The sequence below is a fragment of the Branchiostoma floridae genome, unplaced genomic scaffold, assembly GCF_000003815.2.
Source record: "Branchiostoma floridae strain S238N-H82 unplaced genomic scaffold, Bfl_VNyyK Sc7u5tJ_1557, whole genome shotgun sequence".
Taxonomy (NCBI): domain Eukaryota; kingdom Metazoa; phylum Chordata; class Leptocardii; order Amphioxiformes; family Branchiostomatidae; genus Branchiostoma; species Branchiostoma floridae.
The window spans coordinates 12968-26419 of record NW_023365756.1 but is presented as its reverse complement, the minus strand read 5'-3'; the positions used below and the strand labels follow the sequence as shown (position 1 = coordinate 26419).

The 13452-nt window shown below is 41.6% G+C and overlaps 4 protein-coding genes across 4 annotated transcripts; 2 read left to right on the top strand and 2 right to left on the bottom strand.

Moving 5' to 3' along the window:
- Nucleotides 1-228: 228 nt before the first annotated feature.
- On the bottom strand, nucleotides 229-2510 carry LOC118408112 (ankyrin repeat domain-containing protein 2-like). The gene is made up of 3 exons (XM_035808734.1): nucleotides 2374-2510; nucleotides 1190-1366; nucleotides 229-470 (listed from the first exon to the last, which is right to left on the bottom strand). Exons 1-3 carry the CDS (start codon nucleotides 2462-2464, stop codon nucleotides 265-267), a joined length of 474 nt encoding a protein of 157 aa, XP_035664627.1. The 5' UTR covers nucleotides 2465-2510; the 3' UTR covers nucleotides 229-264.
- A 121-nt stretch (nucleotides 2511-2631) lies between these two features.
- Nucleotides 2632-4692, top strand: LOC118408100 (serine/threonine-protein phosphatase 6 regulatory ankyrin repeat subunit C-like). The gene is made up of 3 exons (XM_035808720.1): nucleotides 2632-2853; nucleotides 3976-4152; nucleotides 4514-4692. The coding sequence occupies exons 1-3, from the start codon at nucleotides 2763-2765 to the stop codon at nucleotides 4690-4692; spliced, it is 447 nt and encodes a 148-aa protein (XP_035664613.1). The 5' UTR covers nucleotides 2632-2762.
- Nucleotides 4693-7080: 2388 nt separating this feature from the next.
- LOC118408110 (poly [ADP-ribose] polymerase tankyrase-2-like) lies at nucleotides 7081-10982 on the bottom strand. Its single transcript, XM_035808732.1, has 5 exons — nucleotides 10762-10982; nucleotides 9103-9279; nucleotides 8404-8578; nucleotides 8042-8149; nucleotides 7081-7843 (listed from the first exon to the last, which is right to left on the bottom strand). The coding sequence occupies exons 1-5, from the start codon at nucleotides 10850-10852 to the stop codon at nucleotides 7612-7614; spliced, it is 783 nt and encodes a 260-aa protein (XP_035664625.1). The 5' UTR covers nucleotides 10853-10982; the 3' UTR covers nucleotides 7081-7611.
- An 88-nt stretch (nucleotides 10983-11070) lies between these two features.
- LOC118408113 (GA-binding protein subunit beta-1-like) lies at nucleotides 11071-13173 on the top strand. Its single transcript, XM_035808735.1, has 3 exons — nucleotides 11071-11256; nucleotides 12327-12503; nucleotides 12886-13173. The coding sequence occupies exons 1-3, from the start codon at nucleotides 11166-11168 to the stop codon at nucleotides 13062-13064; spliced, it is 447 nt and encodes a 148-aa protein (XP_035664628.1). The 5' UTR covers nucleotides 11071-11165; the 3' UTR covers nucleotides 13065-13173.
- The last annotated feature ends 279 nt before the right edge of the window (nucleotides 13174-13452 follow it).

The window sequence follows — 13452 nt, the reverse complement described above, 5'->3', positions numbered from 1 at the left end:
ACTCTTGTCGCAGCCGGTATAGTCTCCCAGTCTAATGGAAGATATGACTCATAATTAGGTAACTAGGCCACATGCGTATATACGTATCAATAGGACACACGGTATAAGAGGAAATAAGTGATGCGCGATTTTCTGACATAAGGATTGTAGTTGGTCGGAGCAGTAAAAATTATACACAAAGACACACACTCACTCTAAAAAACACACATAAATGAACACAGTCCAGTTTAATATGAAAATGTATCTACATCAAGAAGCAATAGTTCACTTGGTCACGAGAAGGACGTATACTTGCCTCTGGGCTATGTAGCCATCTTTTACATCAGGCCTTGCTCCAAGCTGAATCAGTCGCTTAACTATGTCCACACGATTGTAGACGCATGCAGTCATGAGTGGAGTGTTCTGGAAGCCGTCCCGTATGTCTACTGTTGCACCATGCTGCACCAACAAGTCCACCACTTCTGCCCTTCCTAGGATAGGAGAAACGGGAAATATGAATCAAGCAAACGTTGTAAATTGGGTATTTGTATTTTTCACATCCCTTCCAAATGCGGCATGTCGTAATAAAAAGTTACTGCAGATTCATTGTGTGTGCTTATCAGTATAGCGTGTGTGCTTTTCAGTCATCCTCCTACGCACGGTCCCCAACGGCTACCTGACTCAGCCTATGTGGCCCTGCTATCTCATGGCCTACCAGCGGTTATTATGGTTGTTGCCACAAACCAGCTGTTAGCCAATAAGAGAATAGGCATTTCTTGGGCTTTCTGTTTACGCAAGCCATGAAAGCCATCTCGCAAAGGCCGCTGGAAAGCTATCAGCCAATCATGTTACGTCTCACATAGCACCATCCTCCTACGCCCGACCCCAACGGCTGACTGCCCATATCAGGGTAAGCTCATTAATATTCATAAGCAGGGCGGTCCGTAACTGGTCTGAGTGCACAAGATAGCAGAGGTAAACACAAGGAGTTTGGACACGACTGTGGTCCCTCTGCGTAGGAGAATGTTTTCAGTATATTAGTAGTATGTGTAGTACGTCTTGGCCTGGCATATATATGTACTATTGACCTCTTCGCTCACATGCTATACGTACTGGCTATCAAGAGGGTTTCGTTAGTAGTACATATCTTGCAAATTTGGATGATCCAGGCGGTCATATACACACGCTTATCTGTTTTGGATTGTCCTACCTTCGTGTACTGCTACGTGAAGGGGAGCAAACGCAGTCTTGTCTCTCTTCGCCGTAGACGCCCCCTTGCGGAGTAGCAGTTTGATCACGTCGATGTGTCCCTTCATGCAAGCATTGTACAACGCCGTACCAGTGCTGGAGGACTCACAGTCCACGTGGTCGAAGTCGATGTCTGCACCTGCGTTTAGTAATAACATGAGTGCATAAGTCTTGTGAAATTCTAGGTGGCGCTGTTCTAGGTGGCACTGTGTCTCGACTTTGTTAGCCGACTAGTGTAACTTGAAAACATGTTTTCCACGTTTAACATGCGAGTCATGCCTTTCATACAGTTTTACATAATAAAAACTCAGCAAAAAAACAGACGAAACCGTTAGCGTCGATTCACGATCGATAATATCCCATTATCATTATGCAATTTGTCTGCATAGCATGGAACAAAGAACAAAGGTTATACCACTATTATACCGTGTTTTACATAATAAAAACTCAGCAAAAATCAGACGAAACCGTCAGCGTCAATTCACAACACGATCGATAATGCCTCATTATCATTATGGAATTTGTCTGCATAGCATGGAACAAAGAACAAAGGTGCCCCCATAGGCCAATTGTACCGTGTGCGCACTTGTGCGTGGGTCCTTATTTCTAATTTACATTTGAATACTCATCTACTGATCCAAAGCATCAACTCGGAGACTACAACATTTACTACATTTCTGCTGTACCCAGCACTTGTATAGAATAAAAACAACAATATTGTATCAAAGGAGCCAAAGCAGTGGCCAGTTGGATCAAGGCTGAACTGCTTTTAAACTCTTATGCCACCTGTCAACCTGAAGATCAGGGGACACAGTCTTATAGACGTGTAGGATACATTTGTAAACAGAAGACTAGATCACAGAAAAAGGCCACCAGCATTCGAAACCAAAAGTCCTACAACAATTTGCCTACTTGTACACCTTGCTGTATGGTGTGTGCTTGCGCTTTATGAAATAATTTCACTATGTGGTTACCTTCTTCAAAGCCATTTTAACCAAACTCAACTCCACACAACAGAAATTCATTCGCATAGACTTGGCTTCCGTCATTTCGCTAGAAACTCCATTTTCAACACTTTGCGCCTGTGTTGTCATTATTATAACGTTAAACGCTTTAGGAAAGATAATTCAATAATTATGTACTCACCAGCTTTCAGAGCCGCTTTAACGTCTTCAAGTTCTCCATACCTGGCAGCACACAACAGGTCATAGTTTGCATCAATTCCATACAATGCCATTTTGTTGTAACCACTGTTCTTGACGCTTTCCTAGAACTGCTGTTGTCCACACCTTCCGAGCGAGCAGTCTTGTTAGAAGACCTTGACCAATTTCCCTTATTATAGGTTTGAACTGAAGAATTATGGGAAGACGTTGTCTGGTCACGTGAGTTGTCATTGTCTTACCATGTCACTAGTCACGTGACAAAAGAATAGATCACGTGACGAGACAAACTTACGAACTCCCATGATTCTCCACTGATCAGTTCAAGCCCAGACAGCGCGCGCGCAAGGTGTCGACAACAGCGGTCCTGACGAAATGGCGGAAACTTATTGTGATGTGAATGAATTCCTGTTGCATGCTGCTAGGGAAGGCTCAGTCGAGGGCGTTAAAATGACTTTGAAAGCAGGTAAGCACAAATTGAAACTCTGTCCTATTAAAGACGTATCCTCTGTTGTCCTAGCAAAAGTTGAGTCGGCAGATAGTAGAGACTGGTTATCATAAGTGACCGAGATGCTCCATCTACTCTATGCTTGGATAATTTTATACTCGTGTCAGACACGATGTCGTAAATCATTGAAGAACTTTTTATTCCGGTGACAAATGCCGGTCACCTGTGATCTAAAGAAGTTGAACACGAATTTTGCTAGTTGAAGAGGTATTTTGTGATTTGCACATCCACCAAAGTCAAAGCGTCCCCTAAAACGAAGTCAGCTCGCTTTATAGACAGCATCCACATAAATTTGACCACTACTACTCTCCAAGCAGAGGTTGGTGGGGGTCGTGGCGTTTTTCTTGGAGAGTAGCTAGCTTTGAATATCCCTATATGCCTCGCATCTGTGTGTTCAGTGTTCATATTATATATTTGCAGTTGCGTACATTCCAGAATCTTCTTTTATCAATCTGAATGTGAAAACAAGCTTTGAAGCGGATACTCAAATGTGCACTATTATTCAAATGTAAAGGTTGTTCTCACTTGTGTGCATACAGTACACTATCGGCCCGTTTGTTGTTTGTTTTATGCTATGCAGACAACTTGCATACGACTGATGTGTGCCGCTATGTATATTCTGTTGTTCCATTTAACCGTGCATGACAATTATGTCATTGGAAGTAACAATTCTCCCCTGGAGATTTGCAATTCACAAAGTATGCAAGAATATAATAATGTCTCATATTAGATAACGTAATAGACCATGTCAAATAGTGCGTATCAACTATCATAATACCTAAGCCTTGTGCTGTGTATTATGTGTGTCTTTTCGAAAGGAACTTCGTTATACAGAAGTCATTGCTCTTCGTAACTGTGAGTCCATATGGATTGATAAAAAAACTTCTCATGATCACCCATGACAAATCTACCATCGCCAACACATACAATGAGCAACATATTTGTTTACCTACTAGGTATACATAATATATTTTGCAAGTTTGTGAGTTGATATGTGATTGCTGTTTTCAACTTATTTGGTATCTCACTTGTACTTGTAAAATCATATCAACGCTTCACTCTTGTAATCCCCAAACGCAGGTGCAGACATCGACTACGACCGTGTGAACAGTGAAGTCTTCAGCTCTGGCACAGCTCTGTTCCTAGCTTCCAACAGGGGACATGTAGATGTAGTGAGACTCCTGCTCCGCAAGGGGGCGTCTGTGGTGAAGAGATCCAAGAGTGCATTTGCTCCTCTTCACACAGCAGCGCACAATGGTAGGTCAATCCACAACACATGCTGTTTGAATACAAAGCCAATAGACGCTATAAGCTGAATACTGACATACGATTTTCATTGCGAAATATTCCTATGATATTATCACCTCTTGCCTCATGGTCACCCAACTTTGCAATGTAGGTAATGCTAGTACATGTAGTGGGAAAGAAATGCATGTGAGCGGATATGTCTATAGGCTAAGCAGAGCATGTACTAGATGTGATAGAATAAGAAAGCGCGATAAGAAGCGCGCAAAAGGTAAACACAATGATTTATTAAGGTTTCACATTGCAGAAACAAAGCAGGAACGTGAAAATACTATGTTTACTTAATACGTAATTTCTGTGTCTTCGTGCATAGGGAACACAGAAGTGGTGGATTTGCTGGTCCAACATGGTGCAACGTTAGAAATAAAGGACGGCTTCCAGTACACACCACTCATGACTGCATGCATCAACAACCACGTCGACACGGTTAAACGACTGATTCAGCTTGGGGCAAGACCTGATTTGCCAGACAGCTATATAGACGAAATGTAAGTATCTTATCCTTCTATTAGACTATAGAATCAAAGGACGATTGCTTCTCGTGTAAACAAACTTCCATGTAGCGCTTGACCGGAGGTTGACAAAGTTTGTTTCTGTTTGTTTCTTAAGCGTGAGTGAGTGAGGGGGGGTGTGCATGTATGTTTTACTAGTATAATGTTCATAATCTTCCAATCTACATGCAACAAACCTGAAGTCATATTGTATCACTAGTTCTTGCGTCCTATAAAAATCTATGTATTGATATCTCATGGCCTGGCGGCTCCCTAAATGCATTAATGTGTCACATCTTCCATTAGGCGAGGAAACTTAAGTACCGAGAGTATGCAGCTTGTACAAAAGGCGAGGAAGTCCAAGCTGTTAAGATGCTGCAACCCCAAGTGTGACAAACCAGGCTACAGGTAGGTTTTTTAACGGTTCCATAGCTGAAATATTCTGTTATTACTTTTGAAAAGAAACCCCTTCCGAATTTTGTCCGATGTGCAACTTGGTATATGAATTGAACTTTCTACAAGTCTTTGTAGCTCACAAAATGAAAAAAATCTTCCGGAGCTCTTCATAGTTACTCAATTGCATCTTTACCTGTTTATCTTCTACAGGAAAACCATGAAGCTGTGTGGCCGGTGCAAGCTGACCCGCTACTGCAGCCGTGACTGTCAGATACAACACTGGTCTGTCGGACACAAGAAGTGCTGTGGGCATGACGCGTACACTAACGATGGACCAAGCCCCTTCTTCAAATTCTTCAAGTCCATGGCAGATGATCTAATAGCACAGGCATGTGCACGTGCAAAAGAATTGTGACTCTAAACGTTTTTACTACTTCTGATCTTTAACGATGACATGAGACGACTTATCATTCAATACGAAGAACTGTGGAGTACACGACAACAGCCGCATATGAAATATAGCAAACAATAAGTTGCCAAACCTGAAACATTTATCTCTTTCTTATGGTGCTTGTATCCATATACGTAGGTATAAGACAACGCTAAGTTTTGTTTGTTTTGTCAACTGGTTTCTATTTGAACAGTAATGTGGTTTATAAAGACCTCGTTTTACTTGGATTATCTTGTCGCAGGACGTTAACAAGTTGAAATGTAAGATGTGGAGTCGGGACTCTACCTTTCGTATCCGTTGTTAGATCACTGAGAACGTGGCTCACTGTTGCAACATAATTGTCACGGGTACGTTTCATGTTCTCCCTCAATCGTGTTTCGTATAATAAAAAATAACATCCTACTGAATGGTCTGTTGAGTGTTGTGATATGAATGTGATTAGGTAATGAAATGTGACGCCGACTGTTATTAACAAACACAACAAAGTAAATGTTAATAGATCTTTCTCCGATTCGTGGGTACTAGACTAATATCCAAAAATTAGTCTATTAGACATTTTATGCTAAACGTAACGCGTGGTTTTTTCCCAGCGAGGTCATGTTGATTTGATAATATGTATGACATCCACGCGCTTATCAATTTTCGACAGGTGCGAATTCTGTCGGATCTTTTGCCCCTTTGCCTCAGATAAAAAGGAGCATTTGGCTAGGGACTAGAAAAGAGTGGTGGGCATTCCAGGTGTGAGCGGATCAAACCTAACAGTCGGTATATTGACTATAGATTCTTCAGCTGAAGTTAGTAGTCTCGAAAACCAAGAAGAAGATGTGGGTAGAGATCGGAAAACAAAAGTCAAGTTTTCTAATGGGTCTTCTAGGGTTTTGTACGGTACTGCTACGGAACTTCCGGGTTTGATATGCCATGTTCTGGTCATATTTGGTCAACTTACACACCTTTTTATATATTTGTTTTTATTCATCTACAATATAATAGCAGATAGATTAACTCTTGTCAGAAGAAGGTAACGATCTCCCGAAGCTTGGACAGTACGAATCACATCACAAATCTAATTTCGGGAAAAAACTTGGGAACTGGGAAATAAACCTCAACAAGGTCAAACATAAAACATAAAGGGGATGGGGTATTACTAGTATATTAAGAGACTTGTTCACTTTTTCCCTGTTACATTTAAGCCATACTTTGTACCTCGTACAATTGTTGTGCAATAAAGCTATTACTATAAGCGAGGATCGGGCGATTGCCGCAAAATCGTCGTCCGATCGATTTTCTACAAATGTGACAGGGGTATAAAAGAACCCAGCACACTCATAAAACACGAGTAGGGCCATTCCCAGTGTGTGCGGATCAAACATTACAGTCGGTATGGGTATCGGTCGGTAAAACAAAGGTGTTCAGTAATGGGTCCTCTAGCGGCTTTATACGGTAGTGCAACGGAACTTCCGGTTTTGATATGTTCTGGCCATGTTATTCAATTGAACTTACACACGAACAGGGAAAAGCAATTGCAAGTTATCAAGAGACTTGTTCACTTTTCATTTTGCTTTTATTTACATAGAATAACAACAGATACTGAGATAGCATTACATTCACACCAAAACACTAACATATCGTACACTAGAATGTTACTTTAGCTCGGACATTACTAATCACAATTCAGATCTAATTTTGGGGGAGGGGGTAATTGTGAAATGAACAGATTGTCAGCTTACTGGTAAACATCAACAACGTCCAACATAAAACATTAACGACAGGAAATGGGGGCGCTGCAACATTTTCTAATTATTTGTTGCATTCTGACTCCAAATTTAACTTTCTTTTACAAGATAAACCAACTTGAACGAGTTATTGACAGAACCATGTAAAATTTTACAGACTACATATGTGAATAAAAAGATTTGACACAACATTATTGTATAAAACGTTACACAAAAACACAAGCAGCTTATCCATACTGACCAAAGTAAGAAATTCCGGATTTGCCAACATTCCAAATTGCCACTTATCTTTTGACTTCATTTGATATGGCTGTTGCCGCATCGTGTGTTCAACAGTTCTTCATTTAGGATAAAGCCGTTTCACTACAGACGTCTTTGGAAATTTAAACCTCTCTTGTTTACATGGACATGTGCTAGGATGTGATTCCATTCTGTCGATGGGATGTGGCCCTTCTTCAGTGTACGCGTCATGCCCACAGCACTTCTTGTGTCCGACAGACCAGTGCTGTTTCTGACAGTCACGGCTGCAGTAGCGGGTCAGCTTGCACCCGGCACACAGCTTCAGGGTTTTCCTGTAGAAGGTAAACAATCCATTTAGGGACTGTGCAGGGTTCAGAACGTCATTTCGTAGGCTACAAAGAGTACTGTTGTAGAAAGTCAAATGGAAATAATTTATTTGGTTCTATAATATACCAACATTTGATAAACATTCTTCTCTGACAAAGTAGAAATACAACATTTTGCTGCGGAACCGTCAGCAGAAAATCTACCTGTAGCCTGGTTTGCCACACTTGGGGTTGCAGCATCTCAACAGCTTGGACTTCGCCGCCGCTTGTATCAGCCTCCGACTCTTGTCACAGCCGGTATAGTCTCCCAATCTATAATGGAAGATATGACTCATTTAGGTAACTATAGGCCACATGCGTATATACGTTTATATAGGACGCACAGTATAAGTGATACGCGATTTTATGACATCCGGATTGTAGTGGATCGGAGCAGGTATAAAATATACACCATACACATACACCCTGAAAAAAATATAAAAAAGAATACAGTTCAGTTTAATATAAAAATGTATCTACATTAAGAAGCAATAGTTCACTAGGTCACGAGAAGGATGTATACTTGCCTCTGGGCTATGTAGCCATCTTTTACATCCGGCCTTGCTCCAAGCTGAATCAATCGCTTAACTAAGTCCACACGATTGTAGACACATGCAGTCATGAGTGGTGTGTTCTGGAAGCCGTCCCGTATGTCTACTGTTGCACCATGCTGCACCAGCAAGTCAACTACGTCAATCCTTCCTAGGATGGGAGAAACGGGATATATAAATCAAGCAAACTGGGTATTTGTATTTTCCCATCCCTTCTAAATGAGATATGCCTTCATAAAAAGTTACTGCAGATTCTTGTGCGTGTGTGGTTGTCAGTATAGCGTGTGTGCTTTTCAATGTCATACTAGTAGTATGTGCAGCACGTTTTGGCCTGGCATATATATGTACTATGGACCTCTTCGCTCACATGCTACATGTACTATCTATCAAGAGGGTTTCCTTATAGTAATATACCCCCTCACATTAGGCGCGATTCGATAGGACGACGAGTCTGCGAGCTCTAATTTACGAGGAGGCATGGCCATGATGCCAACGAAGAAATTGCAGAGTCCCCCCTGCCCGTCAGGGTCATGCCTCCTCGTAATTTAGAGCTCACAGACTCGTCGTCCGATCGATTTTCGCCTAACGTGAGGGGGTATAAGCAGTACGTATTTTGCAAATTCGGATGATCCAATAGGTCACATATACACCATCATCTGTTGTGGATTGTCTTACCTTCGTGTACTGCTACGTGAAGGGGAGCAAATGCAGTTTTGTCTCTCTTCGCCGTAGACGCCCCCTTGCGGAGTAGCAGTTTGATCACGTCGATGTGTCCCTTCATGCAAGCATTGTACAACGCCGTACCAGTGCTGGAGGACTCACAGTCCACGTGGTCGAAGTCGATGTCTGCACCTGCGTTTGGTAATAACATTGATATGGTTTTACAATTGAGTAAATCATGGGGCTGATTTACTTGCTCGATGCACCACCCGTTTTACATCCCGTCCGAAAGACGAATCATTATACCATTACCAATAATAGTATTAATATTCTTGTGAATGGGGCTGAATTAAGGGAAAGGCTGTTCCTACCGCCTACTACAAAACATATACAGTCATGACAGACTTTCCTTCCCAATGCGAGCTCGAACAACTTTGCGAACCGTCTAGTGTTATAACGTGGCGTTTAACCTGTAAATTAGGCCATCTTACGCTGCGTAACAACGAAAAATTCAACTACAGCAAAAGTTTTGTTGATCTTATTTGTAAATGCTTGTTTGAAACATGACAAAAACGTTATTATTTTGCGACCTTGGTATTCGACTACTAGTGTTATATTACTTGCTAACTTTTTACCACGTAAAACATCAGGCACAAATTAGAAAAAAGTTGGCGTTGATTTAAAACATGTTAATGACGTATTATCATTATGCAAGTTGTCTGCATAGCATGAAACAAAGAACAAATGTGCGGCTAGTGCACTGTGCGCACTTGTGAGGGGGTCCTTATTTACATATAATTTACATTTTAAAAGATCTCAACTTTATAGCAAAATCCGGACGAAAAAAAACATAGTCGGTGTTGATTCAAAGCACGCTAATCTATTGTCATTATGCAACTTGTCTGCATACCATGCAACAAAGGTGTCCCAAGTAACTGCGTGGGTCCTTATTTCTAATTTACATGTGAATACACATTTACTGCTCCAACTTTTCGATCTTTGCGGGAGCATTTACGGCATTTCTGCCACACCCAGCACTTGTGAAGCAAAGCAACGTTAACACAGTGACTGTTTATAACAGCAAATGCTATGATTTGCACATTTTCCAGGGGGTGGCGTGGTGGGATACCCAGAGGCAAGAAATATTGATGCGGATGTTGCCCATAAACTAAAGTGACGCAGTTTCCGAGAACATTCAACGTTCAACACAACATATTTACCAGCGGCATAAAAAGACATTTCTATCCAAAGGGTCAGGGTGAGGGCCAGTTGGACCAAGGTTGGACACTTTTGATACTCTTATGCCACCTGTTAATCTAATGAGATTAACATGCGGTATAAAAGACAAAGATATGTATAGGGCACGTAGAAAAGCCATGATCAACTACATCACAGAAACAGGCGACCAGCATTCGAAACCAAAACAATTTACCTGCTTGTACACCTTGCCGTATGGTGCGTGCATGCGTTTTAGGAAAGAATTTCACTATGTGCTTACATGCTTTCAAAGCTGTTCTAATGCATTGAAGTGGGCCAAACTCAAACCATACAACATACCATAGACACAGGCTTTCTTCATTTCGTTAAAAACGCCGTTTTCAACACCTTGCGCGTGTTGACATTATTATAACGTTAAACGCTTTAGGGAAGAGAAATACATAATTATGTACTCACCTGCTTTCAAAGCCGCTTTAACGTCTTCAAGTTCTCCATACCTGGCAGCACACAACAGGTCATAGTTTGCATCAATTCCATACAATGCCATTTTGTTGTAACCACTGTTGTTGACGCCTTCCCAGAACTGCTGTTGTCCACACCTTCCGACTGAGCAGTCTTGTTAGAAGACCTTGGCCGATTTCCCTTATTGTATATAATAGGCTTGAACTGAAGAATCATGGGAAACAGTTGTCTGGTCACGTGAACTATTGTTGTCTTACCATGTCACTAGTCACGTGGCAAAAGAATAGATCACGTGACGAGACATACTTACCAACTCTCCAACTCCCATGGTTCTTCACTGATCAGTTTAAGCCCAGACAGCACGCGAGCAAGGTGTCGACAACAGCGGTCTTGAAGAAATGGCGGAAACTTATTATGATGTGAATGAATTCCTGTTGCATGCTGCTAGGGAAGGCTCACTTGAGGGCGTTGAAATGTCTTTGAAAGCAGGTAAGCACAAATTGAAACTCTCAGGCTCCTATTAAAGACTGTCATCTATTGTCCTAGCGAAAGTTGGGTCGGTAGGCAGTAGAGACTGGTTATCAAGTGACCAATCGAGATGTCTTACTGCTCCCTCCCTCCCCAACCCAACCTCTGCTTGGAGAATATTATATTCGTGTCAGACAATGTGTCGTAAATCATTGAAGAGCGTTGAATTTTGCTAGCTAAACACTGCTATGTATCCCATTGCACATCTACTACTAAAGTCGAAGCGTCCCCAAAAACGAAGTCAGTTCGCTTTATGGACAACATCCACATTAACCACTGATATTTCTTGGTTTTGAATTACTCTCCAAGCAGAGGTTGGCGGGGTGAAACTGTGACCTTTTCGTGTTATGTCGCTAAGTTTTTCCCCACCAACCTTGAAGAGTAGCTTTGTTCCTACATGCCCAGCTCTGAGCGTTTAGTGTTCTCATAACACTTGCATACAGTTAGGTACATGTGTTGTGTTGTTTTATTTCATAGTACAAGTGATGGTTACAGCAGGAATCTGCTCCTAAATTTGAATGTGAAAACAAGGCTTTTGAGCGGGTATTATTCAAATGTAAAGGCTGTTCTCACTTGTGTAAGTGCGTACACTACCGGTACCTTTGTTTTATACCAAGCAGACAACTGTTGTAGGCCACTATCTTTGTTGTTCCATCTAACCGTGCATAACAACTGTGTCCTGGGAAGTAACAGTTGTCCCCTGGAGAAGTATGCAAAGATAATGTCAGTCAAATGTATCATGATGCCTAAGCCCTGTTATGTGTGTCATGTGTGTCTTTTCGAAAGGAAGTTATACAAAAGACAATGCTCTCCGTTACTGTGAGTCCGTATGGGTTGGTAGAAACTCATGGTCACCCATCACAGATCTACGGCCGTCGAAACATACAATGAGCAACACACTTGTTTAACTACTAGGTATCCATAATATATTTTGCAAGTTTGTGAGTGATTGCTGTTTTTAACTTATTTGGTATCTCACTTGTACTTGTAAAATCATATCAAAGCTTTACTCTTGTAATCCCCAAACGCAGGTGCAGACATCGACTACGACCGTGTAAACAGTGAGGTCTTCAGCTCTGGCACAGCTCTGTTCCTGGCTTCCAACAGGGGACATGTAGATGTAGTGAGACTCCTGCTCCGCAAGGGGGCGTCTATGGTGAAGAGATCCAAGAGTACATTTGCTCCTCTTCACACAGCAGCGCACAGTGGTAGGTCAATCCACAACACATGCTGTTTGACTACAAAGCCAGACAATAGAAGCTATAAGCTAAATACTGACATACGATGTTCATTGCGAAATATTCCGGTGATATTCACACCTCTTGGATCATGGTCACCCAACTTTGGAATGTAGGTAATACTTGTACATGTAGTGGGAAAGAAATGCATGCGAGCTGATATGTCTATAGGCTAAACCGAGCATGTACTAGACGTCATAAAATACGAAAGCACAATAAAAAGCGTACAAAAGGGAAGCACAATGATTTGTGGAGGTTTATCGTATTTTCACATTGCAGAGCAGGAACTTGGAAATACTATGTTTGCAACGTTTAATTGATGCGTAATTTTTGTGTCTCATATCGCACATAAGGAACACAGAAGTGGTGGACTTGCTGGTGCAGCATGGTGCAACATTAGAAATAAAGGACGGCTTCCAGTACACTCCACTCATGACTGCTTGCATCAACAACCACGTCGACACGGTTAAACGACTGATTCAGCTTGGGGCAAGGCCTGATTTGCCAGACAGCTATATAGACGAGATGTAGGTATCACCTCCTTCTATTAGACTATAGAATCAATGGACGATTGCTACTTCCATGTAGCGCTTGACCGGAAGTTGACAAAGTTTGTTTCTGTTTGTTCCTTTAGCGTGAGTCAGTGGGGGGGGGGGGGTGCTTTGTACAGTGTGCAGTCCATGTTAGAGTTAATCCAAACATTATTACTGTTCACATTCCTTCAAATTTATTGAATATGTACAACTATAACTAAGGATTGAATAGCAACACACTTGTCCCAGCAGGAGGGAATTTGTCATTATGTCAAGCCTTGGAAGTCTTGAATAAAGGATGTATGTATTATAAAGGAATTTGTTGCTTAAATGGGTCAGTTTGTGTAGGCTATATGATAATAACGTTAATGCCCCGCCTTATCCTC